Below are 26,682 nucleotides of genomic sequence, written 5' to 3' on the forward strand. Positions count from 1 at the left end.
TTCATGTGTCCGTGAAGCTTCATGTGTCCGTGAAGCTTCATGTGTCCGTGAAGCTTCATGTGTCCGTGAAGCTTCATGTGTCCGTGAAGCTTCATGTGTCTGTGAAGCTTCATGTGTCTGTGAAGCTTCATGTGTCTGTGAAGCTTCATGTGTCCGTGTGAAGCTTCATGTGTCTGTGAAGCTTCATGTGTCTGTGAAGCTTCATGTGTCTGTGAAGCTTCATGTGTCTGTGAAGCTTCATGTGTCCGTGTGAAGCTTCATGTGTCTGTGAAGCTTCATGTGTCTGTGAAGCTTCATGTGTCCGTGTGAAGCTTCATGTGTCCGTGTGAAGCTTCATGTGTCCGTGAAGCTTCATGTGTCCGTGAAGCTTCATGTGTCCGTGAAGCTTCATGTGTCCGTGAAGCTTCATGTGTCTGTGAAGCTTCATGTGTCTGTGAAGCTTCATGTGTCCGTGTGAAGCTTCATGTGTCTGTGAAGCTTCATGTGTCTGTGAAGCTTCATGTGTCTGTGAAGCTTCATGTGTCTGTGAAGCTTCATGTGTCTGTGAAGCTTCATGTGTCTGTGAAGCTTCATGTGTCTGTGAAGCTTCATGTGTCCGTTTGAAGCTTCATGTGTCTGTGAAGCTTCATGTGTCTGTGAAGCTTCATGTGTCTGTGAAGCTTCATGTGTCCGTGTGAAGCTTCATGTGTCTGTGAAGCTTCATGTGTCTGTGAAGCTTCATGTGTCCGTGTGAAGCTTCATGTGTCTGTGAAGCTTCATGTGTCTGTGAAGCTTCATGTGTCTGTGAAGCTTCATGTGTCTGTGAAGCTTCATGTGTCCGTGTGAAGCTTCATGTGTCTGTGAAGCTTCATGTGTCCGTGTGAAGCTTCATGTGTCCGTGTGAAGCTTCATGTGTCCGTGAAGCTTCATGTGTCCGTGAAGCTTCATGTGTCCGTGAAGCTTCATGTGTCCGTGAAGCTTCATGTGTCTGTGAAGCTTCATGTGTCTGTGAAGCTTCATGTGTCTGTGAAGCTTCATGTGTCCGTGTGAAGCTTCATGTGTCTGTGAAGCTTCATGTGTCTGTGAAGCTTCATGTGTCTGTGAAGCTTCATGTGTCTGTGAAGCTTCATGTGTCTGTGAAGCTTCATGTGTCTGTGAAGCTTCATGTGTCTGTGAAGCTTCATGTGTCTGTGAAGCTTCATGTGTCTGTGAAGCTTCATGTGTCTGTGAAGCTTCATGTGTCTGTGAAGCTTCATGTGTCTGTGAAGCTTCATGTGTCCGTGTGAAGCTTCATGTGTCTGTGAAGCTTCATGTGTCTGTGAAGCTTCATGTGTCTGTGAAGCTTCATGTGTCTGTGAAGCTTCATGTGTCTGTGAAGCTTCATGTGTCTGTGAAGCTTCATGTGTCTGTGAAGCTTCATGTGTCTGTGAAGCTTCATGTGTCTGTGAAGCTTCATGTGTCCGTGTGAAGCTTCATGTGTCCGTGTGAAGCTTCATGTGTCTGTGAAGCTTCATGTGTCTGTGAAGCTTCATGTGTCTGTGAAGCTTCATGTGTCTGTGAAGCTTCATGTGTCTGTGAAGCTTCATGTGTCTGTGAAGCTTCATGTGTCTGTGAAGCTTCATGTGTCTGTGAAGCTTCATGTGTCTGTGAAGCTTCATGTGTCTGTGAAGCTTCATGTGTCTGTGAAGCTTCATGTGTCCGTGTGAAGCTTCATGTGTCTGTGAAGCTTCATGTGTCTGTGAAGCTTCATGTGTCTGTGAAGCTTCATGTGTCTGTGAAGCTTCATGTGTCTGTGAAGCTTCATGTGTCTGTGAAGCTTCATGTGTCTGTGAAGCTTCATGTGTCTGTGAAGCTTCATGTGTCCGTGTGAAGCTTCATGTGTCCGTGTGAAGCTTCATGTGTCTGTGAAGCTTCATGTGTCTGTGAAGCTTCATGTGTCTGTGAAGCTTCATGTGTCTGTGAAGCTTCATGTGTCCGTACACATGTAACTGCTCTAACTGAAGTACACATGTAACTGCTCTAACTGAAGTACACATGTAACTGCTCTAACTGAAGTACACATGTAACTGCTCTAACTGAAGTACACATGTAACTGCTCTAACTGAAGTACACATGTAACTGCTCTAACTGAAGTACACATGTAACTGCTCTAACTGAAGTACACATGTAACTGCTCTAACTGAAGTACACATGTGTGCTCTAAGTAGACCACAGGGGCAGTGTAGACTTAGTGTCATAAAGTAAACGTCGGCAGATCCAGATGAAAGAACGATTCATCTTTTTGTGATTGTTGTGTTTCCAGGAGACGATGCTCAGTCTGCAGAGCTGCTCTCCACCTGGGACCACCAGGACGTGATGGAGGCGGCTCAAGGCTGTGTCGCCATCAAACTCACCGACAAGAGGTAAGGGCCGCGCGCCGGGCTCCACGCGCCGGGCTCCACGCGCCGGGCTCCACGCGCCGGGCTCCACGCGCCGGGCTCCACGCGCCGGGCTCCACGCGCCGGGCTCCACGCGCCGGGCTCCACGCGCCGGGCTCCACGCGCCGGGCTCCACGCGCCGGGCTCCACGCGCCGGGCTCCACGCGCCGGGCTCCACGCGCCGGGCTCCACGCGCCGGGCTCCACGCGCCGGGCTCCACGCGCCGGGCTCATCCTTTACTCCGTTTTCAGCAGCTAACATGAGGAGAAGAAAAGTGACATTTCATTGAGAAAAGACAGAATGAATGTTCCACATGGCTCTTACTGGACTAATGGCCATAGAACATTGTGTTGGTCGACTCTAGCCTGAAGCTAACTCTCCTTTAGCTGGACAGTGTCCATCTGACCCTCATGTGTCTTCTCTCCACAGCGAGGCGTGTGGACACTTCTCTCAGATCTGTATCCTTTACCTCATTTATCCTCACACTTCACACTCACCTACACCTGGGGGGGCGGGCGATGGGACGGGCGGGCGGTCCGGCGTTCGGGCAGGTGGGCGAGGGTCGGTCAAAATGCTGGTTTGGCATATTCACAAACTGCCTGTTTAGCGCCAGCGTGAGGCACAAATGTGAACTGCGTCCGTTGTTTTACACTGGATAAATTAGGCTCAGAAACATTTGTCTTTTCCGAGCGCCTCAGACCTGAACCAGATTCTATTATTGTGTTTTAGATCTTTATTTAGCTATAAAATGAGAAAAATGTAAAGAACACAGTGAGCCATAAAATGCATCTGTTCTCTCATGTCATGTCCACGCCCTTTCAAGGCCACGCCCTTTCAAGTCGTACTAAAGTCTTCTACTGAAAGTGTTTTTTCAAACTTCCTATAAGTGTTCTGTTCTTCTGTATCTACCTCTGTATCTACCTGCGTTGCAACAATGAAATTTCCCCATGTGGGACAATAAAGGACTTATCTTATCCTAAAAGAGAGAGTCCAAATGAAACGGACGTGTTAGAGGAGAGGGCGTGTTCTCACAGCACCAGGGGATCGTTTGGGTTCAATGCGGAGCAGGGCGTGGCTAATGATGCCACCGTGAGGGCCCCGCCCACAGCAAGATGCCCGTATATGACCTCACCGTTCAAATATATCCTAAATATCACAAAGTATGTACATATGTCAGTGTGTCCTGCAGCCGTCAGGAGTGTGTGTCCTTAAGTGTGTGAAGACCCCGTGGTGTGCGTCCCGTCCAGCTTCTTCATCGGAGACAGTGGGATTCCTCTGGAGGTCATCGCCAGCACCGTCTCTGCTCAGGAACTGGTGTCCAAGATCAACAGCGTCAAACAGGTCAGATGCCCTCCCATTCAGCAAAGCCTCAGAATGGAACCTTGCATGTGTTCGATGGTGTCTTGTGTCTTGTGTCTCGTGCGTTTGCTCTTCTGTGAGGTTTTCGTCCGTGTTGGTTTCTGAGCAGATGCAGCAGGAGCAGACTGCAGGGGGCGCTGTTCCTCCTGCCACTTCAGTCCAGACTCTTTCACAGACTCCAGAGACTTCAGCTCAGAGAGTGAACGCTTCAGGTCAGAGCAGCATCCTGACCTCTGACCTTTAACCTTGGACCTGGTTTAGACCTGGTTTAGTCCTGGTTTAGACCTGGTTTAGACCTGGTTTAGTCCTGGTTTAGCCCTGGTTTAGCCCTGGTTTAGTCCTGGTTTAGTCCTGGTTTAGTCCTGGTTTAGACCTGGTTTAGACCTGGTTTAGTCCTGGTTTAGACCTGGTATAGACCTGGTTTAGACCTGGTTTAGTCCTGGTTTAGTCCTGGTTTAGACCTGGTTTAGTCCTGGTTTAGACCTGATATAGACCTGGTTTAGACCTGGTTTAGTCCTGGTTTAGACCTGGTTTAGTCCTGGTTTAGACCTGGTTTAGACCTGGTTTAGACCTGGTTTAGTCCTGGTTTAGACCTGGTTTAGTCCTGGTTTAGACCTGGTTTAGACCTGGTTTAGTCCTGGTTTAGACCTGGTTTAGTCCTGGTTTAGACCTGGTTTAGACCTGGTTTAGACCTGGTTTAGTCCTGGTTTAGACCTGGTTTAGTCCTGGTTTAGACCTGGTTTAGTCCTGGTTTAGACCTGGTTTAGTCCTGGTTTAGACCTGGTTTAGTCCTGGTTTAGACCTGGTTTAGACCTGGTTTAGACCTGGTTTAGTCCTGGTTTAGACCTGGTTTAGTCCTGGTTTAGACCTGGTTTAGACCTGGTTTAGACCTGGTTTAGTCCTGGTTTAGACCTGGTTTAGACCTGGTTTAGACCTGGTTTAGTCCTGGTTTAGACCTGGTTTAGTCCTGGTTTAGACCTGGTTTAGACCTGGTTTAGTCCTGGTTTAGACCTGGTTTAGTCCTGGTTTAGACCTGGTTTAGACCTGGTTTAGACCTGGTTTAGTCCTGGTTTAGACCTGGTTTAGACCTGGTTTAGTCCTGGTTTGTTCATGATGTTCTGACTCTGTTTCTCCGTCACAGCTGTGTCTTCTGCTCCGAGACGCTCTGAGGAGGAAAAGACGCACAGGTTTTTACTTACACGTTCAGCGTTCTGGCAGAGTGGTTAGCTTTGCCCCTCACAGTGAGAAGGTCCTGGTTCCACTGGAGTTTTGCATGTTTTCTGTCTTTACACACAAAAGACCCTTCTGTGTCTTTTGTGTTATGTTTATATAAATTGGAGGAAAAGGTGAAGGGAATCAAACCCAGGACCCTCTCACTGTGAGGCTGCACTGGAAACCGTTCACTCTTAAGCAAGAAGTTAAAAAGACTTAAACTCCGGGTTAGGGTAGGTAAGGAGCATAAGTCGCACCAGCCCAAAAATGCATAATAGAAAAGAAAAAACGTAAGTCGGATTTGATCAAATTAATTTCCCCCAAAAATGCAAGACCAAGAACAGACATTTGCTCTTGAAATGCAGTTTGAAATATGCTAACGCTAACACCTTCAGCTACATGACACGGTGTACGTATGCTAACGCTAACACCTTCAGCTACATGACACGGTGTACGTATGCTAACGCTAACACCTTCAGCTACATGACGCGGTGTACGTATGCTAACGCTAACACCTTCAGCTACATGACACGGTGTACGTATGCTAACGCTAACACCTTCAGCTACATGACACGGTGTACGTATGCTAACGCTAACACCTTCAGCTACATGACGCGGTGTACGTATGCTAACGCTAACACCTTCAGCTACATGACACGGTGTACGTATGCTAACGCTAACACCTTCAGCTACATGACACGGTGTACGTATGCTAACGCTAACACCTTCAGCTACATGACGCGGTGTACGTATGCTAACGCTAACACCTTCAGCTACATGACGCGGTGTATGTACGGTAACGCTAACACCTTCAGCTACATGACACGGTGTACGTATGCTAACGCTAACACCTTCAGTTACATGACGCGGTGTACGTACGGTAACGCTAACACCTTCAGCTACATGACACGGTGTACGTATGCTAACGCTAACACCTTCAGCTACATGACGCGGTGTACGTACGGTAACGCTAACACCTTCAGCTACATGACACGGTGTACGTATGCTAACGCTAACACCTTCAGCTACATGACGCGGTGTACGTACGGTAACGCTAACACCTTCAGCTACATGACACGGTGTACGTATGCTAACGCTAACACCTTCAGCTACATGACACGGTGTACGTATGCTAACGCTAACACCTTCAGCTACATGACGCGGTGTACGTACGGTAACGCTAACACCTTCAGCTACATGACACGGTGTACGTATGCTAACGCTAACACCTTCAGCTACATGACGCGGTGTACGTATGCTAACGCTAACACCTTCAGCTACATGACGCGGTGTACGTATGCTAACGCTAACACCTTCAGCTACATGACACGGTGTACGTATGCTAACGCTAACACCTTCAGCTACATGACGCGGTGTACGTATGCTAACGGTAACACCTTCAGCTACATGACGCGGTGTACGTATGCTAACGCTAACACCTTCAGCTACATGACACGGTGTACGTATGCTAACGCTAACACCTTCAGCTACATGACGCGGTGTACGTATGCTAACGCTAACACCTTCAGCTACATGACGCGGTGTACGTATGCTAACGCTAACACCTTCAGCTACATGACGCGGTGTACGTATGCTAACGCTAACACCTTCAGCTACATGACGCGGTGTACGTATGCTAACGCTAACACCTTCAGCTACATGACGCGGTGTACGTATGCTAACGCTAACACCTTCAGCTACATGACACGGTGTACGTATGCTAACGCTAACACTGTCAGCTACATGACGCGGTGTACGTATGCTAACGCTAACACCTTCAGCTACATGACACGGTGTACGTATGCTAACGCTAACACCTTCAGCTACATGACGCGGTGTACGTATGCTAACGCTAACACCTTCAGCTACATGACGCGGTGTACGTATGCTAACGCTAACACCTTCAGCTACATGACGCGGTGTACGTATGCTAACGCTAACACCTTCAGCTACATGACGCGGTGTACGTATGCTAACGCTAACACCTTCAGCTACATGACGCGGTGTACGTATGCTAACGCTAACACCTTCAGCTACATGACACGGTGTACGTATGCTAACGCTAACACTGTCAGCTACATGACGCAGTGTACGTATGCTAACGCTAACACCTTCAGCTACATGACGCGGTGTACGTATGCTAACGCTAACACCTTCAGCTACATGACGCGGTGTACGTATGCTAACGCTAACACCTTCAGCTACATGACGCGGTGTACGTATGCTAACGCTAACATCTTCAGCTACATGACGTGGTGTACGTATGCTAGCGCTAACACCTTCAGCTACATGACGCGGTGTACGTACGGTAACGCTAACACCTTCAGCTACATGACGCGGTGTACGTATGCTAGCGCTAACACCTTCAGCTACATGAGACGTGTACGTATGCTAACGCTAACACCTTCAGCCACATGACGCGGTGTACGTATGCTAATGCTAACGCCTTCAGCTACATGACGCACAGACAGAACTGTGGTAAGTGTCTGGTATGTTAACGTAACATATTAAGTTATTCAGAGAACTATAGCATAAAGAACATGCGAACATGCTAACAAATTTAGCAAAGCATCAGTTTTACCCCAAATCACTAAATCCATTGAATTCTTCTTCATCTGTGTCACTTCTAAACAACTCCACAAACTCCAGAGGAAGTGCAGATTCTTCTTCTGCGTCGCTCAGAGCCTAGAGCGCCCTCTTGTGGTTATCAGTGTGAAAATGACAAATAATATCACATATAAGTCGCTCTGGAGTAGAAGTCGCACCCTGGCCACAACTATGATCAAAGGTGCGACTTATAGTCCAGAAAATACGGTATCTTGATTTGAGTTTGTGTTACTTTCTTAAACTAAGATTCCGTTTGCAGTCTTACTTTAAGGTTACTCAAAACAAGATAAATACTCCTCATTTCAAGTTCTTATTAACTTATCTTGGTTTAGAGTTCCAGTGGTGAAACTCTAAGGTTCTGAAACTCTAAGCTGCCCCTGCTGCACGATGATCTTTGAAAAAGACACTTGAGTTGATCTTTATCGTGGCACAAATGTGAAAACACTGAACCCGTGTCTTCTGTTTCAGTTCTGCAGCAGAGAAGACCGAGCAGAAGAACGTGCCCGAGGTAAACGCTCGCCAAAGCATGAGCCGCGCCGACGCTCGCCAAAGCATGAGCCGCGCCGACGCTCGCCAAAGCATGAGCCGCGCCGACGCTCGCCAAAGCATGAGCCGCGCCGACGCTCGCCAAAGCATGAGCCGCGCCGACGCTCGCCAAAGCATGAGCCGCGCCGACGCTCGCCAAAGCATGAGCCGCGCCGACGCTCGCCAAAACACTCGCCAAAGCATGAGCCGCGCCGACGCTCGCCAAAACACTCGCCAAAGCATGAGCCGCGCCGACGCTCGCCAAAACACTCGCCAAAGCATGAGCCGCGCCGACGCTCGCCAAAACACGAGCCAAAGCATGAGCCGCGCCGACGCTCACCAAAGCATGAGCCGCGCCGACGCTCGTCAAAGCATGAGCCGCACCGACGCTCGCCAAAACACGAGCCAAAGCATGAGCCGCGCCGACACTCGCCAAAACACGAGCCAAAGCATGAGCCGCGCCGACGCTCGCCAAAGCATCAGCCGCGCCGACGCTCGCCAAAGCATGAGCCGCGCCGACGCTCGCCAAAGCATGAGCCGCGCCGACGCTCGCCAAAGCATGAGCCGCGCCGACGCTCGCCAAAGCATGAGCCGCGCCGACGCTCGCCAAAGCATGAGCCGCGCCGACGCTCGCCAAAGCATAAGCCGCGCCGACGCTCGCCAAAGCATGAGCCGCGCCGACGCTCGCCAAAGCATGAGCCGCGCCGACGCTCGCCAAAGCATGAGCCGCGCCGACGCTCGCCAAAACACTCGCCAAAGCATGAGCCGCGCCGACGCTCGCCAAAACACTCGCCAAAGCATGAGCCGCGCCGACGCTCGCCAAAACACTCGCCAAAGCATGAGCCGCGCCGACGCTCGCCAAAACACGAGCCAAAGCATGAGCCGCGCCGACGCTCACCAAAGCATGAGCCGCGCCGACGCTCGTCAAAGCATGAGCCGCACCGACGCTCGCCAAAACACGAGCCAAAGCATGAGCCGCGCCGACACTCGCCAAAACACGAGCCAAAGCATGAGCCGCGCCGACGCTCGCCAAAGCATGAGCCGCGCCGACGCTCGCCAAAGCATGAGCTGCGCCGACGCTCGCCAAAGCATGAGCCGCGCCGACGCTCGCCAAAGCATGAGCTGCGCCGACGCTCGCCAAAGCATGAGCCGCGCCGACGCTCGCCAAAGCATGAGCCGCGCCGACGCTCGCCAAAGCATGAGCCGCACCGACGCTCTCCAAAACACGAGCCAAAGCATGAGCCGCGCCGACGCTCGCCAAACCATGAGCCGCACCGAACTCTCTGAGACGTTTGTGTTTGTTTTCAGGGCGAGACAAAGGGCGAGATGGAGCGACGCAAACACGGCAGAGAAATGCAGGAGTTCAAGAAAAAACAAGAAGACGACCAGACCAAACGACTGTTAGAAGAACGACAGAAGGAGAAGGAGGAGGAGAGGGCGGCGAGGGAGAGGGTGCGGCAGCAGATCGCGCTGGTGAGACTCGGACAGACATTCACCATTTCACACCAAACGACATTAGGATTTGAAAAAAGTTAAAATATTTCAATTTGATGAAGAATTGTGTTGTTTTTAAAGGTGGAATGGACAATTTTTTTCAGCAAATTTTGTATCATATTTCCTCGTGGCGTGGATAAATCATTTGTCCTGCCACGTGTCAATCATAAAACGCACCTGTCGCTCACCTGCAGCCGCGTCAGGCTCGTCCCCACGTTTCCGTGTGTCTAAGCGCATGGATCTATCATAATATAGTTCCCTCAGTGTACGGGGCAAAATGAAGACGGAGAAAGACAGTTGGAGCTGACGCAGAAGTGGACAGAAATCTACGGGAGACGAGAGATGTGATGCGATCTGTTGCGCTAATAAACAAACACACGTGTGTGTTGTATCAGTCCACACGGGGGAGTGGCATGAGCACGGGGGAGTGGCATGAGCACGGGGGAGTGGCATGAGCACTTCCACCTGCGTTCTCAAATCGCCGAAAAATCGTCCATACCGCCTTTAAGTCTGAGGCGACTAAATCTTAATTTTCCCAGTTATTTGTATTGATATATTGTTGTTTGCTCTGACTCTAACAACAGCACAACAACAACAACAAACAAAACACAAACACTGCCAGAGAAATAAAGCAGTTCAAATGTGGCTCTTTGTGTCAGCCACGCACAAGCCAAAATGCTCTCCCTGACAGAGTCGTCTCTCTCCCTGACAGAGTCGTGTCTCCCCCTGACAGAGTCGTCTCTCTCCCTGACAGAGTCGTCTCTCCCTGACAGAGTCGTCTCTCCCTGACAGTCGTCTCTCTCCCTGACAGAGTCGTGTCTCTCCCTGACAGTCGTCTCTCCCCCTGACAGAGTCGTGTCTCCCCCTGACAGAGTCGTGTCTCCCCCTGACAGAGTCGTGTCTCTCCCTGACAGAGTCGTGTCTCTCCCTGACAGAGTCGTCTCTCTCCCTGACAGAGTCGTCTCTCTCCCTGACAGAGTCGTCTCTCTCCCTGACAGAGTCGTGTCTCTCCCTGACAGTCGTCTCTCCCCCTGACAGAGTCGTGTCTCCCCCTGACAGAGTCGTGTCTCTCCCTGACAGAGTCGTGTCTCCCCCTGACAGAGTCGTGTCTCCCCCTGACAGAGTCGTCTCTCTCCCTGACAGAGTCGTCTCTCCCTGACAGAGTCGTCTCTCCCTGACAGTCGTCTCTCTCCCTGACAGAGTCGTGTCTCTCCCTGACAGTCGTCTCTCTCCCTGACAGAGTCGTGTCTCTCCCTGACAGTCGTGTCTCTCCCTGACAGAGTCGTGTCTCCCCCTGACAGAGTCGTGTCTCCCCCTGACAGAGTCGTGTCTCTCCCTGACAGAGTCGTGTCTCCCCCTGACAGAGTCGTCTCTCTCCCTGACAGAGTCGTCTCTCTCCCTGACAGAGTCGTCTCTCTCCCTGACAGAGTCGTCTCTCTCCCTGACAGAGTCGTCTCTCTCCCTGACAGAGTCGTCTCTCTCCCTGACAGAGTCGTCTCTCTCCCTGACAGAGTCGTCTCTCTCCCTGACAGAGTCGTGTCTCTCCCTGACAGAGTCGTCTCTCTCCCTGACAGAGTCGTGTCTCCCTGACAGTCGTCTCTCCCCCTGACAGTCGTCTCTCCCCCTGACAGTCGTCTCTCCCCCTGACAGAGTCGTGTCTCCCCCTGACAGAGTCGTGTCTCCCCCTGACAGAGTCGTGTCTCCCCCTGACAGAGTCGTGTCTCCCCCTGACAGAGTCGTGTCTCTCCCTGACAGAGTCGTGTCTCTCCCTGACAGAGTCGTCTCTCTCCCTGACAGAGTCGTCTCTCTCCCTGACAGAGTCGTCTCTCCCTGACAGAGTCGTCTCTCCCTGACAGAGTCGTCTCTCCCTGACAGTCGTCTCTCCCTGACAGTCGTCTCTCCCCCTGACAGAGTCGTGTCTCTCCCTGACAGAGTCGTGTCTCTCCCTGACAGAGTCGTGTCTCTCCCTGACAGAGTCGTCTCTCTCCCTGACAGAGTCGTGTCTCTCCCTGACAGAGTCGTGTCTCCCCCTGACAGAGTCGTCTCTCTCCCTGACAGAGTCGTCTCTCCCTGACAGAGTCGTCTCTCCCTGACAGTCGTCTCTCCCCCTGACAGAGTCGTGTCTCTCCCTGACAGAGTCGTGTCTCTCCCTGACAGAGTCGTCTCTCTCCCTGACAGAGTCGTGTCTCTCCCTGACAGAGTCGTGTCTCCCCCTGACAGAGTCGTCTCTCTCCCTGACAGAGTCGTGTCTCCCTGACAGAGTCGTCTCTCCCTGACAGTCGTCTCTCTCCCTGAGAGTCGTGTCTCTCCCTGACAGTCGTCTCTCCCCCTGACAGAGTCGTCTCTCCCCCTGACAGAGTCGTGTCTCCCCCTGACAGAGTCGTGTCTCTCCCTGACAGAGTCGTGTCTCTCCCTGACAGAGTCGTGTCTCTCCCTGACAGAGTCGTGTCTCTCCCTGACAGAGTCGTGTCTCTCCCTGACAGAGTCGTCTCTCCCTGACAGAGTCGTCTCTCCCTGACAGAGTCGTCTCTCCCTGACAGTCGTCTCTCTCCCTGACAGAGTCGTCTCTCTCCCTGACAGAGTCGTGTCTCTCCCCCTGACAGAGTCGTCTCTCTCCCTGACAGAGTCGTGTCTCCCCCTGACAGAGTCGTGTCTCCCCCTGACAGAGTCGTGTCTCCCCCTGACAGAGTCGTGTCTCCCCCTGACAGAGTCGTGTCTCTCCCTGACAGAGTCGTGTCTCTCCCTGACAGAGTCGTGTCTCCCCCTGACAGAGTCGTCTCTCTCCCTGACAGAGTCGTCTCTCTCCCTGACAGAGTCGTCTCTCCCTGACAGAGTCGTCTCTCCCTGACAGAGTCGTCTCTCCCTGACAGAGTCGTGTCTCTCCCTGACAGAGTCGTCTCTCTCCCTGACAGAGTCGTCTCTCTCCCTGACAGAGTCGTGTCTCTCCCTGACAGAGTCGTGTCTCCCCCTGACAGAGTCGTCTCTCTCCCTGACAGAGTCGTGTCTCCCTGACAGAGTCGTCTCTCCCTGACAGTCGTCTCTCCCTGACAGTCGTCTCTCCCCCTGACAGAGTCGTGTCTCCCCCTGACAGAGTCGTGTCTCCCCCTGACAGAGTCGTGTCTCCCCCTGACAGAGTCGTGTCTCTCCCTGACAGAGTCGTGTCTCTCCCTGACAGAGTCGTGTCTCTCCCTGACAGAGTCGTCTCTCCCTGACAGAGTCGTCTCTCCCTGACAGAGTCGTCTCTCCCTGACAGTCGTCTCTCTCCCTGACAGAGTCGTCTCTCTCCCTGACAGAGTCGTGTCTCTCCCCCTGACAGAGTCGTCTCTCTCCCTGACAGAGTCGTGTCTCTCCCTGACAGTCGTCTCTCCCCCTGACAGAGTCGTGTCTCCCCCTGACAGAGTCGTGTCTCCCCCTGACAGAGTCGTGTCTCCCCCTGACAGAGTCGTGTCTCTCCCTGACAGAGTCGTGTCTCTCCCTGACAGAGTCGTGTCTCTCCCTGACAGAGTCGTGTCTCTCCCTGACAGAGTCGTGTCTCTCCCTGACAGAGTCGTGTCTCCCCCTGACAGAGTCGTGTCTCCCCCTGACAGAGTCGTGTCTCCCCCTGACAGAGTCGTGTCTCCCCCTGACAGAGTCGTGTCTCCCCCTGACAGAGTCGTGTCTCTCCCTGACAGAGTCGTGTCTCTCCCTGACAGAGTCGTGTCTCCCCCTGACAGAGTCGTGTCTCCCCCTGACAGAGTCGTGTCTCCCCCTGACAGAGTCGTGTCTCTCCCTGACAGAGTCGTGTCTCCCCCTGACAGAGTCGTGTCTCCCCCTGACAGAGTCGTGTCTCCCCCTGACAGAGTCGTGTCTCCCCCTGACAGAGTCGTGTCTCTCCCTGACAGAGTCGTGTCTCCCCCTGACAGAGTCGTGTCTCTCCCTGACAGAGTCGTGTCTCTCCCTGACAGAGTCGTGTCTCCCCCTGACAGAGTCGTGTCTCTCCCTGACAGAGTCGTGTCTCCCCCTGACAGAGTCGTGTCTCCCCCTGACAGAGTCGTGTCTCCCCCTGACAGAGTCGTGTCTCCCCCTGACAGAGTCGTGTCTCCCCCTGACAGAGTCGTGTCTCTCCCTGACAGAGTCGTGTCTCTCCCTGACAGAGTCGTCTCAACAGTCAGAACATGTAATGATTGTTAGAGGTCATAGTTCATGCCTGGTGGTGGGTTATCAGACATGTCCTGATCCTTCACACATTAACATCTCTTTATGAGTGCTCTGGTCAGTTGAGTAGGTGAAGGACAAAGATAAAGACGATTATCTGACCAGGTTGAAACAATGAAACCTCCTGTAACTTATTCACTAAACATCAAAGTAAATGAGCATCACAAAGTACGGATGTAAAAATACTTACAGTACTCAGTTTAAGAGGTGGAGAGTAACGGAGCACAAAAGTACTAGATGAAGGATGTTTATGTTATGAGTCAGACACTTTGAACTATATTATATATATTTACCAATATTGGTCCAATCACTTAGTTATAAAAACTGTTTCTGTCAGAAGTGTCTTTGTGGAGAAGACTTAACTATGTCTCGTCCCACCCAGAATAACCCTAATAACTTACACAACTTCTGGATCACATATGTACCTATGATATTTAAATCATGTATTTGTTTGTTATTGCTGTAAATAAGTATTTGAACATCAGAGTTCATATTTGGTACAGAAGCCTTTGTTTACAGTTCCAGAGGTCAAAGGTCGCCTGTAGTTCTGGAGCAGGTTTAACTCACTGCAGCAGGATTCTGGCCACGCCTCCTTTGTATATAAAAACATGAGATGATGAAACATGTTTAAAACTTTGTAGATCTGTTTCCTCTTCACCTGCCAGAATGTTCTTTAGCTCATTCTGAGTGAAGCTTTTCAAATGTTTCCAGGATCGAGCGGAGCGAGCGACTCGTTACGCTCGGACACTTCAGGAGGAAACGGCAGCAAAAGAAGCTCGAATCCAGGCCAGAGTCCAGGAGCAGGAGGAGAAGAAGGAGGCCACGCTAAGGAGGAGGAGGTAACTGAGCCTGAGGAGGAAGTGAGGAGGAAGTGTGGGCGTGAGGAGGAAGTGTCAGCGTGAGGAGGAAGTGAGGAGGAAGTGTCAGCGTGAGGAGGAAGTGTCAGCGTGAGGAGGAAGTGTCAGCGTGAGGAGGAAGTGTGAGCGTGAGGAGGAAGTGTGAGCGAGAGGAGGAAGTGAGGAGGAAGTGTGAGCGAGAGGAGGAAGTGTGAGCGAGAGGAGGAAGTGTGAGCGAGAGGAGGAAGTGTGAGCGAGAGGAGGAAGTGTGAGCGTGAGGAGGAAGTGTGAGCGAGAGGAGGAAGTGTGAGCGTGAGGAGGAAGTGTGAGCGTGAGGAGGAAGTGTGAGCGTGAGGAGGAAGTGAGGAGGAAGTGTGAGCGTGAGGAGGAAGTGTGAGCGTGAGGAGGAAGTGTGAGCGTGAGGAGGAAGTGTGAGCGTGAGGAGGAAGTGTGAGCGAGAGGAGGAAGTGTGAGCGAGAGGAGGAAGTGTGAGCGAGAGGAGGAAGTGTGAGCGAGAGGAGGAAGTGTGAGCGAGAGGAGGAAGTGTGAGCGAGAGGAGGAAGTGTGAGCGAGAGGAGGAAGTGTGAGCGAGAGGAGGAAGTGTGAGCGTGAGGAGGAAGTGTCAGCGTGAGGAGGAAGTGTCAGCGTGAGGAGGAAGTGTCAGCGTGAGGAGGAAGTGTGAGCGAGAGGAGGAAGTGAGGAGGAAGTGTGAGCGAGAGGAGGAAGTGTGAGCGAGAGGAGGAAGTGCGAGCGAGAGGAGGAAGTGCGAGCGAGAGGAGGAAGTGCGAGCGAGAGGAGGAAGTGTGAGCGTGAGGAGGAAGTGAGGAGGAAGTGAGGAGGAAGTGTGAGCGTGAGGAGGAAGTGTGAGCGTGAGGAGGGAGTGTGAGCGTGAGGAGGGAGTGCGAGCGTGAGGAGGGAGTGCGAGCGTGAGGAGGGAGTGAGAGCGAGAGGAGGGAGTGCGAGCGAGAGGAGGGAGTGCGAGCGCGAGGAGGGAGTGCGAGCGCGAGGAGGGAGTGCGAGCGAGAGGAGGAAGTGCGAGCGAGAGGAGGAAGTGCGAGCGAGAGGAGGAAGTGCGAGCGAGCGTGAGGAGGGAGTGCGAGCGAGCGTGAGGAGGGAGTGCGAGCGAGCGTGAGGAGGGAGTGTGAGCGTGAGGAGGGAGTGTGAGCGTGAGGAGGGAGTGTGAGCGAGCGTGAGGAGGGAGTGTGAGCGAGCGTGAGGAGGGAGTGCGAGCGAGCGTGAGGAGGGAGTGCGAGCGAGCGTGAGGAGGGAGTGCGAGCGAGCGTGAGGAGGGAGTGCGAGCGAGCGTGAGGAGGGAGTGCGAGCGAGCGTGAGGAGGGAGTGCGAGCGAGCGTGAGGAGGGAGTGCGAGCGAGCGTGAGGAGGGAGTGCGAGCGAGCGTGAGGAGGGAGTGCGAGCGAGCGTGAGGAGGGAGTGCGAGCGAGCGTGAGGAGGGAGTGCGAGCGAGCGTGAGGAGGGAGTGAGAGCGAGCGTGAGGAGGAAGTGAGGAGGAAGTGTGAGCGTGAGGAAGTGAGGAGGGAGTGCGAGCGTGAGAAGGAAGTGCGAGCGCGAGGAGGAAGTGATATTAAATCTGAGGATAGATTATAGCAAGTCGTATTCATAGTTGTCATAACGCTTGTGTGTTGTCATAACGCTTGTGTCATAACGCTTGTGTCATAACGCTTGTGTGTTATAACGCTTGTGTCATAACGCTTGTGTCATAACGCTTGTGTGTTATAACGCTTGTGTCATAACGCTTATGACACAAGCGTTATGACACAAGCGTTATGACACAAGCGTTATGACACAAGCGTTATGACACAAGCGTTATGACATAACGCTTGTGTCATAACGCTTGTGTCATAACGCTTGTGTCATAACGCTTGTGTCATAACGCTTGTGTCATAACGCTTGTGTCATAATGCTTGTGTGTTGTCATAACGCTTGTGTGTTGTCATAACGCTTGTGTCATAACGCTTGTGTCATAACGCTTGTGTCATAACGCTTGTGTCATAACGCTTGTGTGTTATAACGCTTGTGTCATAACGCTTGTGTGTTATAACGCTTGTGTCATAACGCTTGTGTCATAACGCTTGTGTCATAACGCTTGTGTCATAAGCGTTATGACACAAGCGTTATGACATAACGCTTGTGTCATAACGCTTGTGTCATAACGCTTGTGTCATAACGCTTGTGTCATAACGCTTGTGTCATAACGCTTGTGTCATAACGCTTGTGTCATAATGCTTGTGTCATAACGCTTGTGTCATAACGCTTGTGTGTTATAACGCTTGTGTCATAACGCTTGTGTCATAACGCTTGTGTGTTATAACGCTTGTGTCATAACGCTTGTGTCATAACGCTTGTGTCATAACGCTTGTGTCATAAGCGTTATGACACAAGCGTTATGACATAACGCTTGTGTCATAACGCTTGTGTCATAACGCTTGTGTCATAACGCTTGTGTCATAACGCTTGTGTCATAACGCTTGTGTCATAACGCTTGTGTCATAACGCTTGTGTCATAACGCTTGTGTCATAACGCTTGTGTCATAACGCTTGTGTGTTATAACGCTTGTGTCATAACGCTTGTGTCATAACGCTTATGACACAAGCGTTATGCTTGTGTCATAACGCTTGTGTCATAACGCTTGTGTCATAACGCTTGTGTCATAACGCTTGTGTCATAACGCTTGTGTCATAATGCTTGTGTGTTGTCATAACGCTTGTGTCATAACGCTTGTGTCATAACGCTTGTGTCATAACGCTTGTGTGTTATAACGCTTGTGTCATAACGCTTGTGTCATAACGCTTGTGTCATAACGCTTATGACACAAGCGTTATGACACAAGCGTTATGACACAAGCGTTATGACGCTTGTGTCATAACGCTTGTGTCATAACGCTTGTGTCATAACGCTTGTGTCATAACGCTTGTGTCATAACGCTTGTGTGTTATAACGCTTGTGTCATAACGCTTGTGTCATAACGCTTGTGTCATAACGCTTATGACACAAGCGTTATGACATAACGCTTGTGTCATAACGCTTGTGTCATAACGCTTGTGTCATAACGCTTGTGTCATAACGCTTGTGTCATAACGCTTGTGTGTCGTCAGCTCGGTGGCGCGGCTGCAGTTCAGACTTCCTGATGGTTCGTCCGTGTCGTCTCAGTTCTCTGCTCAGAGCTGCCTGCAGGAGGCGCTGCAGTTTGTCCAGCAGGTAAGAGCGTCAGAGCAGGACTTTGACTGTCAAACGCCTGACCCTGTTCTCTTACTGTAACAGGAAGTAGGAAGTGCGTACGGGAACTTCACCATGGCAACCATGTTTCCTCGGAGAGAATTCACCACACAAGACCTGGAGCGGAGTCTGACGGAGCTGGAGCTGGTCCCGAGCGCCTCCATCGTCCTGCTGCCGGTGAGGACTGCTAATGCTACTGCTACTACTACTGCTAATGTTACTGCTACTGCTAATGCTACTGCTAATGCTACTGCTAATGCTACTGCTAATGCTACTGCTAATGCTACTGATAATGCTACTGCTAATGCTACTACTGCTACTACTACTACTGCTAATGTTACTGCTACTGATAATGCTTTTACTGCTAATGCTGCTGCTACTGCTAATGTTACTGCTGCTACTGCTAATGCGGCTAATGCTGCTAATGCTACTGCTAATGCTACTGCTACTGCTGCTACTGCTAAACGTCTGCCACAAATACATAACTCTAATACTTGACCCCTGGTTCAGAACATTATATTTATATTCTTTTATATTTGCATCATCATCTTAAACCTGCTGGCGTGTGTTTGACGTGTGTTTGACGTGTCTTTTGTAGGACTCGTGCCGTCCTTCCTCCGCGCTCTCTCCTTCTTCCTCGTCTCTTTGGTCGTTCCTGGGGACTGTCTTCTACCCCCTGCTGGCCGTGTGGAGGATGCTCAGCTCTTTCATCTTTGGCTCCAGTCCAAACCAAGGTGCAGCGCCCAATAACTCCACAGGGGGCGCCGCAGGGGACAGGCAGAGGTATGACAAACTAACAATGCCAGTATGTAACGTGTGTGTCAGAGGCTTTTAGACTTGTGACACTGCAGGCCCCGCCCACTGCGACACTGCAGGCCCCGCCCCCTGCTACACTGCAGGCCCCGCCCCCTGCTACACTGCAGGCCCCGCCCCCTGCGACACTGCAGGCCCCGCCCCCTGCTACACTGCAGGCCCCGCCCCCTGCTACACTGCAGGCCCCGCCCCCTGCGACACTGCAGGCCCCGCCCCCTGTGACACTGCAGGCCCCGCCCCCTGCTACACTGCAGGCCCCGCCCCCTGCTACACTGCAGGCCCCGCCCCCTGCGACACTGCAGGCCCCGCCCCCTGCGACACTTTACTTTTCTGATTGGTCTGGATGAAAGATACGGTGAAAACCCAGTTGAGACCACAAAATAATCTTTTACAATAGTACTAGTGTGTGTAAAGTAACAAACTAAAACATAAGCAACAGCGTCTTTGGGTCACTGAAAAGCACTATATAAATAAAATTTATTAGGCCCGAGCGCCACATGCTGCGAGAGGCCTATTAACCTCGTAAGGCCGTGCGAGCTGCGAAAGTGCGCACGAAATCGAGCGCGAAGCGCTTGCCCACTTCCAAACACTCACTAACGCACTCCTTCACTCATGCACGCCCCGTGCATACTAATTAGTTGTATGAAAATGGTACATTACCGTTGTAAACGTGCGAAAGTGCGCACTAAACGAGCACTTTACATTATAAAGCACTCATTTGCCCTAAGTAGCTCACAAATACGTTCCCCATCTCCTGCATGTTCTCTTCTTCTTCTTCTTCTTCTTCATCTTCATCTTCATCTTCATCTTCTTCTTCTTCTTCTTCTTCTTCTTCTTCTTCTTCTTCTTCTTCTTCTTCTTCTTCTTCATCTTCATCTTCATCTTCATCTTCATCTTCATCTTCATCTTCATCTTCATCTTCATCTTCTTCTTCATCTTCATCTTCATCTTCATCTTCATCTTCATCTTCTTCATCTTCATCTTCATCTTCATCTTCATCTTCATCTTCATCTTCATCTTCTTCATCTTCATCTTCATCTTCTTCTTCTTCTTCTTCTTCTTCTTCTTCTTCTTCTTCTTCTTCTTCTTCTTCTTCTTCTTCTTCTTCTTCTTCTTCTTCTTCTTCTTCTTCTTCTTCTTCTTCAATGCATTGAGAGATGGGAAATGACCCAAAAAAAAATCTGATCGTAGAATCATGAAATTTGGCGCAGAGGTAGATGGTGACAAGAGAAGTAAAAAATATTATCACGGCAACGCCGTCCGCCCAACCAAATGTCGGCCATATTGCTTCAAAAATGGCTAAGCATGACTCAGGAGTTTTTCCAAATTTCGTACTTTTATGAACTCCTCTCAGGGCGTTGGCCCTAAAAAGCTGAAACTGTGTGAAAATGCTACTGAGGAGTGGGACATCAAAAGTTATTAAATGACATTGACCCTGTCACGGTCTCTGAGCGGTGAAGCCACAAACTGTAGCAAGAATTTCGGAAATCTCCCATATTTAAAATTTCTGCCGTTTGCGCAGATAAAGTCCGAATTGCGTCAAATTAGAATCAGTTGTTAAACTCTTTGCCCTAAACCCACTTGAAGTGAAATAAATTAATTTGGCGCCACAGCGCCCCCTACAGATTTTATATGGAGGTTAAATGTTTAGTTTTGCGAATTATATGAAATTTGACACAACTCAATTTTGGCCCCATCAAAAAAGTCAATGACCCATGTCATAATTGTTATGGCGTTGCCGTAGCGATGACCAAAACCTCCCATGTTATTCCAATGGGGAAATCACCAGAACATGTTTACACTTTAGACTTTCACAAACTCCTCCCCCTCAGGGCTTTAGCCCTATTAACCTGAAATTTGGTGAGACTCATCTTCAGGACCATCAAAAGTTATCCACATTTTTATTCAAAGAGTCACGGTGTCTGTGCAGCAGAGCCGCACATTTTGCCAAGAATTCAAAATAAAATGTCTTTTTGATGTAAAACAAAGGGGAGAAGATGTGACAGCGTCACAGATTCAGCAGTAGGCGTAATAAAAGGACAATTGGGGCGCGTTAGCGCCCCCTCCTCTTGCGGCGTGGCGGCGGCGTGGCGAGGGCCGATCATTGCCGCTTGCGGCTATATTTATTATTATTATTAGAACCATTTTTACACCTGCCAGATAATAATTAGGGGATAACTAAATCGTTTTGTTATCCCCTAATTATTATCTGGCAGGTGTAAAAATGGTTAAATGTAGTTCACGTTAACGGCCACCTGAGGGCGCCTGCTGTATGTCTTTAATTCAGTGAAACTTAGATGTGTTACACTGCAGCTGCAGTTCCCTCTGCAGCCAGTAGATGGCGCTGCTCCTTCTAAATCCTTCTCTAAACTTGTTCTCAGAGAAAACCTGACGAAGCCGAGTCTGGAGAAAACGCCCAAAAACTTCAAGAAAGACGGGAAGATCTGCCGCCTGCGAACGCAAGAGGACAGCGAGGACGAGAACAACACGTGGAACGGCAACAGCACGCAGCAGATGTGAGCGTCTCCACGGCAACCAGCGTACACATCCTGCTCCCGACTAAAGCGGGTCTAAAGCGGGTCTAAAGCGGGACTAAAGCAGGACTAAAGCGGGTCTAAAGCGGGTCTAAAGCGGGTCTAAAGCAGGTCTAAAGCGGGACTAAAGCGGGACTAAAGCGGGACTAAAGCGGGACTAAAGCGGGACTAAAGCGGGACTAAAGCGGGACTAAAGCGGGACTAAAGCGGGACTAAAGCGGGACTAAAGCGGGACTAAAGCGGGACTAAAGCGGGACTAAAGCGGGACTAAAGCGGGACTAAAGCGGGACTAAAACAGGTCTAAAGCAGGACTAAAGCAGGACTAAAGCGAGACGTAATATATAATAATGATGTTCTAAACTCGAGCCGTTTGGCCGGTGCTTCTCGCGTTGTTAAACTCACATTAAACAGTTGTAGAAATAAACTTCTGGAGGTTGAATATTTGCTGCAGATTAAAGTTGTGTCTAACTTTTGTGTGAAGGATTTCTACATAAACTCATGTAAAACTGAAATAAAATGAAGTCTTTTGAACTGAAGTCTGTGGTTCTTCCAGCGTATGAAGTCAACACAGAACCACCAGCAGTGGAAAGTGTTCACGTATTTAAGAGTACCAAGTATTTCCTGTTGTCGCTCCGTGTGTCGAGCTGCGACGTCGACGTGATGAGTTCACCCGGAGAGATGCACCTGAGCGGGAGCAGACATACAGCAAACATTTACTGCTCCACCAGGGAGCGACATCTCCTTCTACAAATCAAATCAAATCAAATCAAATCAATTTATTTTTGTAAGGCCCAAAATCACAACAACAGTTGCCTCTGAGGGCCACAGGGAGAAATGAATCAACAATGTCTGTGGTGGCGATGAAGTCAGACAATGTCTGTGGTGGCGATGGAGTCAGACAATGTCTGTGGTGGCGAGGGACGATGTCCCAGGGTCCTCTGTCCTTAGACTCTCCTTCTCGGCCAGGAAAAACTACAAAAAAAACCTCTTTGGGAAAAAAGCGTAGAAACCTGGAGGAGTTCCAGTGAAGGAGAGATCCCACTCTCACAGACGGACACGAGGAGACTGGAGCTGGAGCCACTCTTCAGGCAGATGAGGGACCGTCCACACAGGGCAGGGACCACTTCACCAGGAGAGGGGCATCTGGGTCCACAGGTCCTCAGGAGTGAGAGAAAGAAAAGAAGGCGGTGAACAGTTTGCAAGTGGAATCAAAAAATAAATATTGTTTGATAGAATAAGTCAGAAGAAGAGGATAGTGCTCAAGCTGTCATACTTCCCCCAGCACAGTTACTCCTAGGGCAGCGTAGCTGAAGCTGTGGGTTTATCTTTCTGTTCCTAACTACTCTGACCATAAGCGATTTCGAAGAGGAACGTTTTAAGCCTGGACTTAAATGAAGAGACTGTGTCAGCAGATTTAACATGGGTCGGGAGCTGATTCCATAACACAGGAGCTTGGTAGCTAAACGCTCTACCTCCTACAGTACTTTTAGAGACTCTTGGCACCACCAGAAGGCTCTACCTCCTACTGTACTTTTAGAGACTCTTGGGACCACCAGAAGGCCAGCATTCTGAGAGCGAAGAGCTCTGTTTGGATGATATGGTTCTATAGCATCTTTGAGGTAGGATGGGGCCATGTCATTTATGGCTTTGTAGGTCAAGAGTAGAATTTTGAATTTGATTCTGGACTCGACGGGGAGCCAGTGAAGAGACTTCAGCACTGGCGTAATGTGCTCTCTTCTTTTTGTTCCTGTTAGTAATCTTGCTGCTGCATTTTGAACCAGTTAAAGCTTTTTATGGAGCTTTTAGGACACGCTGCAAGCAGGGAGTTACAGTAGTCTAATCTAGTCGTTACAAATGCATGGATAAGTTTTTCGGCATCACTTTTAGGCCGGATTCTTCTGATTTTGGCTCTTGTTGTGCAAATGGAAATAGGCTGTTTTACAAGCTTGATTTATATGAGCTTTAAATGAGAGCTCCTGGTCAAATAAGACTCCAAGGTTTCTTACAGTAGAACTGGAGGCTACACTGACATTGTCCAGTGTGACTATCTGCTCAGATAGAGCGTCTCGTAGATGCTTAGGGCCAAGCACAATGACCTCGGTTTTTTCAGGGTTAAGAAGCAGGTAGTTTAGTGTCATCCAGGTTTTTATCTCCTTCACACAAGTACTAAGTCTGTCTACTTGATCGCTCTGATCAGGTTTCATTGATAAATACAGCTGAGTGTCATCTGCATAGCAGTGGAAGTTAATGCCATGCTTTCTGATAATGTTGCCTAATGGCAGCATATAAAGAGTAAACAGAATTGGACCGAGTACCGAACCCTGTGGCACACCGTAAATTACTTTAGAGCTTGGTGAGGAGCTCTGGTTTACATTAACAAATTGGAACCTATCAGATAGATAGGATTTAAACCAGCTGAGGGCGGGGCCTCCAACACCTACATCACATTCTAACCTCTGCAGTAGAATGTTGTGGTCAATGGTGTCAAACGCTGCGCTGAGGTCCAACAGAACCAGGATTGAGACCAGTCCATCGTCAGCGGCTAATAACAAATCATTTGTGACTTTAACTAGTGCAGTTTCAGTGCTGTGGTGGGCTCTGAACCCTGACTGGAAAACTTCAAATAAGTTATTGTCCTGCAGGTGGCGACAAAGCTGTTTTACTACAACTTTTTCAAGGATTTTAGAGACGAAGGGAAGATTTGAAATAGGTCTGTAGTTTACCAATAGGTCGGGATCTAGATTAGGCTTTTTCAGAAGAGGTTTAATGACTGCATGTTTGAAGGACGTGGAACATAGCCACTTTGGAGTGAAGTATTTATTATATTAAGAATAGGGTCTATAATTAGGGGAAGAATGTCTTTGAGGAGTCTGCTTGGAATGGGGTCTAGGACACAAGTTGAGCTTTTAGAGGACATAATGGCTGAAGTTATCTCTGCTTGATCAACAGCTGTGAACCTTTCTAGGTTTACAGGTGGATTTATATGGGACGTTAGATTTACAGCTTGGGCTAGTTCAGGGCTAATAGCGGGGGTAATTTCATCTAATTTATCTCTGATTGTTTTTATTTTATTGTTAAAAAATAGGAGGAAATCATCAGAGCTAAGTGTAGTTGGGATTGAGGGCTCTACTGCACTGTGACAGTTTGTTAGCCTAGCTACAGTGCTGAAAAGGAATTTAGTGTTACTTTTGTTGACTTCTATTAGATTTGAATAATATCTGGTTTGGGCCTTACGCAGAGCCTGCTTATAGGACAGCAGGCAACTTTTCCATGCTTTTAGGGATTCTTCTGTGAGAGAGCGACGAAATAATCCCTCTAACTTTCTAACTCTTTGTTTATGTGAACGCAGTTCTTGGTTGTACCATGGGGAGGCGCGCTTTGGCCTAATGACCTTCTGTTTTAACGGCGCGACAACGTCAAGAGCAGACTTCAGAGAATTCATGGTCAAGTCGACACATTGATCACTTAAACTGGGACTAAAACTGTTCTCAGCAGGATCACATGACATGATCACATGACATGATCACATGACATGATCACATGACATGTCACTGAATATTGGCTCTATTATTTCTTTGAATTTTGAGATAGATTTTTCAGATATTGTCCTTTTCATTATAACTTTATTTTGTGGGACTGGATGATCTTTAAGAATAAACTGAAAGGTAATTAGGAAATGATCTGACAATATAGGGTTTTGAGGGAGGACACTGAGGTCACTAATCTCTGTTCCATACGTTAGGACAAGATCCAGAGTGTTCTTGTGAGTGTGAGTCGGTTTATTTACATTCTGAGTGAAACCAATGCTGTCTAACAAGGCGCTGAAGGCATTACTGAGAGCGTCATCACTCATGTTCACGTGGATATTAAAGTCTCCAACTATAACTATTTTATCCCAGGCTAACACTAAGTTTGCTCTAAAGTCAGAAAACTCTGAGTAGGGACCAGGAGGTCGGTAGATAACTATGAACAAAACTCCTTTTTGGTTTTTCATATTTGGACATGTGATTGACAGCATAAGGCTTTCAAATGAGTGAAATGCATTGTTAGTTTTAGGGCTCATGAGTAGGCTTGAGTGTGAGATCACTGCCACACCACCACCTCGGCCTGTGCTCCTGGAGGTCTGAAAGTTAACATGGGTGGGTGGGGTTAACATGGGTGGGTGGGGTTAACATGGGTGGGTGGGGTTAACATGGCTGGGTGGGGTTAACATGGGTGGGTGGGGTTAACATGGCTGGGTGGGGTTAACATGGGTGGGTGGGGTTAACATGGGTGGGTGGGGTTAACATTGGTGGGTGGGGTTAACATGGGTGGGTGGGGTTAACATGGCTGGGTGGGGTGGACTCATTTAGTCTGACGTAGTCGTCTTGTTGAAGCCACGTTTCAGTTAGAGCTAGAAGATCTATGTTATAGTCACTAATTAATTCATTAACTAAGAGCGATTTGGAGGAAATTGCTCTAATGTTTAGCAGTCCACATTTTACGTGTTTATTCATTTGTGTATTTGTGTCATTTGTGATTCTTATTTTCCTTAAGTTATTTGGTCTGAGCCTGAAATAGTTTTTCTGAGATGTGACTTTTTGGCATTATTTGTACGAGGGACACGAGGGACACGAGGGACACGAGGGACACGAGGGACACGAGGGACACGAGGGACACACACAGTCTCTATCTGTCTTGAATCTGAACACTTCACATGTAACAGAACGGGCGAGAGTTCAGCGACAGAGGAGCGTCTTGAACTGCTGCTCTGCACCCGGGGCTCATCCCTAGATGGTCACTTAACACGACTAAGACTATCGGTCAAATTCCGAACTAATAGGGATGTACCCTCCGAAGTCGGATGGATGCCATCCCTGCGTATGAGCCCGGGCTTTCCCCAAAACGCACTCCAGTTATCAATAAAGACAACGTTGTTTTGAGGGCACCATCTGGATAACCAGTTGTTGAATGCTGAGAGACGGCTGTACAATTCAGCATTGATCCGATTGGGCAGGGGACCAGAAAATATTACAGTGTCCGACATCGACTTCGCTAGGTCACACACCGCGGCTACTTGAACTTTGAGCACCTCTGATTGTCTCCGCCGGGCGTCGTTACCGCCTGCGTGAATCACGACTCGCCGGAAACGGGTCCTACTCCGCTTTAAGATCCTAAGGTTTCCTTCGATGTCACCCATTCTGGCCCCCGGGTAACACCTAACGCTAGCAGCTGGCAGCTTCACGTCTCTAACAATAGAACTCCTGATTACAAGAGTTTCTCTCGTGTGTTCAGCGGGCGTGTGATCGCTGAGGGGAGAAAACCTATTATAGACGTGAAGCTCACGGCGCTCTGAGGTTCGGCGTTTAGCGCCTTGTCCCCTCCGAACTGTCACAAATTGGTCCCTATTCTGTTCCTGGTCTAGTCCCGGCTGCACGGGAGACGCTGAGGGGCTGAGCTCGGCCTTACTGCTACTGCTAATGCTAATGCTACGCCCTG

General features: G+C 49.7%; 1 protein-coding gene across 1 annotated transcript in view; it reads left to right on the forward strand.

Annotated features, from left to right (window-relative positions):
* ubxn4 (UBX domain protein 4) overlaps positions 1-21,190 on the forward strand; it is a 22,480-nt gene extending 1,290 nt beyond the window's left edge. The window contains exons 2-13 of the mRNA XM_072445374.1: positions 2,282-2,381; positions 2,826-2,854; positions 3,619-3,737; positions 3,865-3,967; positions 4,897-4,942; positions 8,043-8,082; positions 9,408-9,572; positions 14,499-14,626; positions 17,737-17,839; positions 17,903-18,034; positions 18,456-18,640; positions 21,052-21,190. Of these exons, the coding sequence (XP_072301475.1) occupies positions 2,282-2,381; positions 2,826-2,854; positions 3,619-3,737; positions 3,865-3,967; positions 4,897-4,942; positions 8,043-8,082; positions 9,408-9,572; positions 14,499-14,626; positions 17,737-17,839; positions 17,903-18,034; positions 18,456-18,640; positions 21,052-21,190 (1,289 nt within the window). The remainder of the gene's footprint in view (positions 1-2,281; positions 2,382-2,825; positions 2,855-3,618; positions 3,738-3,864; positions 3,968-4,896; positions 4,943-8,042; positions 8,083-9,407; positions 9,573-14,498; positions 14,627-17,736; positions 17,840-17,902; positions 18,035-18,455; positions 18,641-21,051) is intronic.
* Positions 21,191-26,682: the final 5,492 nt, after the last annotated feature.

Source organism: Eucyclogobius newberryi, unplaced genomic scaffold (genome assembly GCF_026437365.1).
Source record: "Eucyclogobius newberryi isolate DKJ021-1_F unplaced genomic scaffold, fEucNew1.0.hap1 SCAF_14, whole genome shotgun sequence".
Lineage (NCBI taxonomy): Eukaryota > Metazoa > Chordata > Actinopteri > Gobiiformes > Gobiidae > Eucyclogobius > Eucyclogobius newberryi.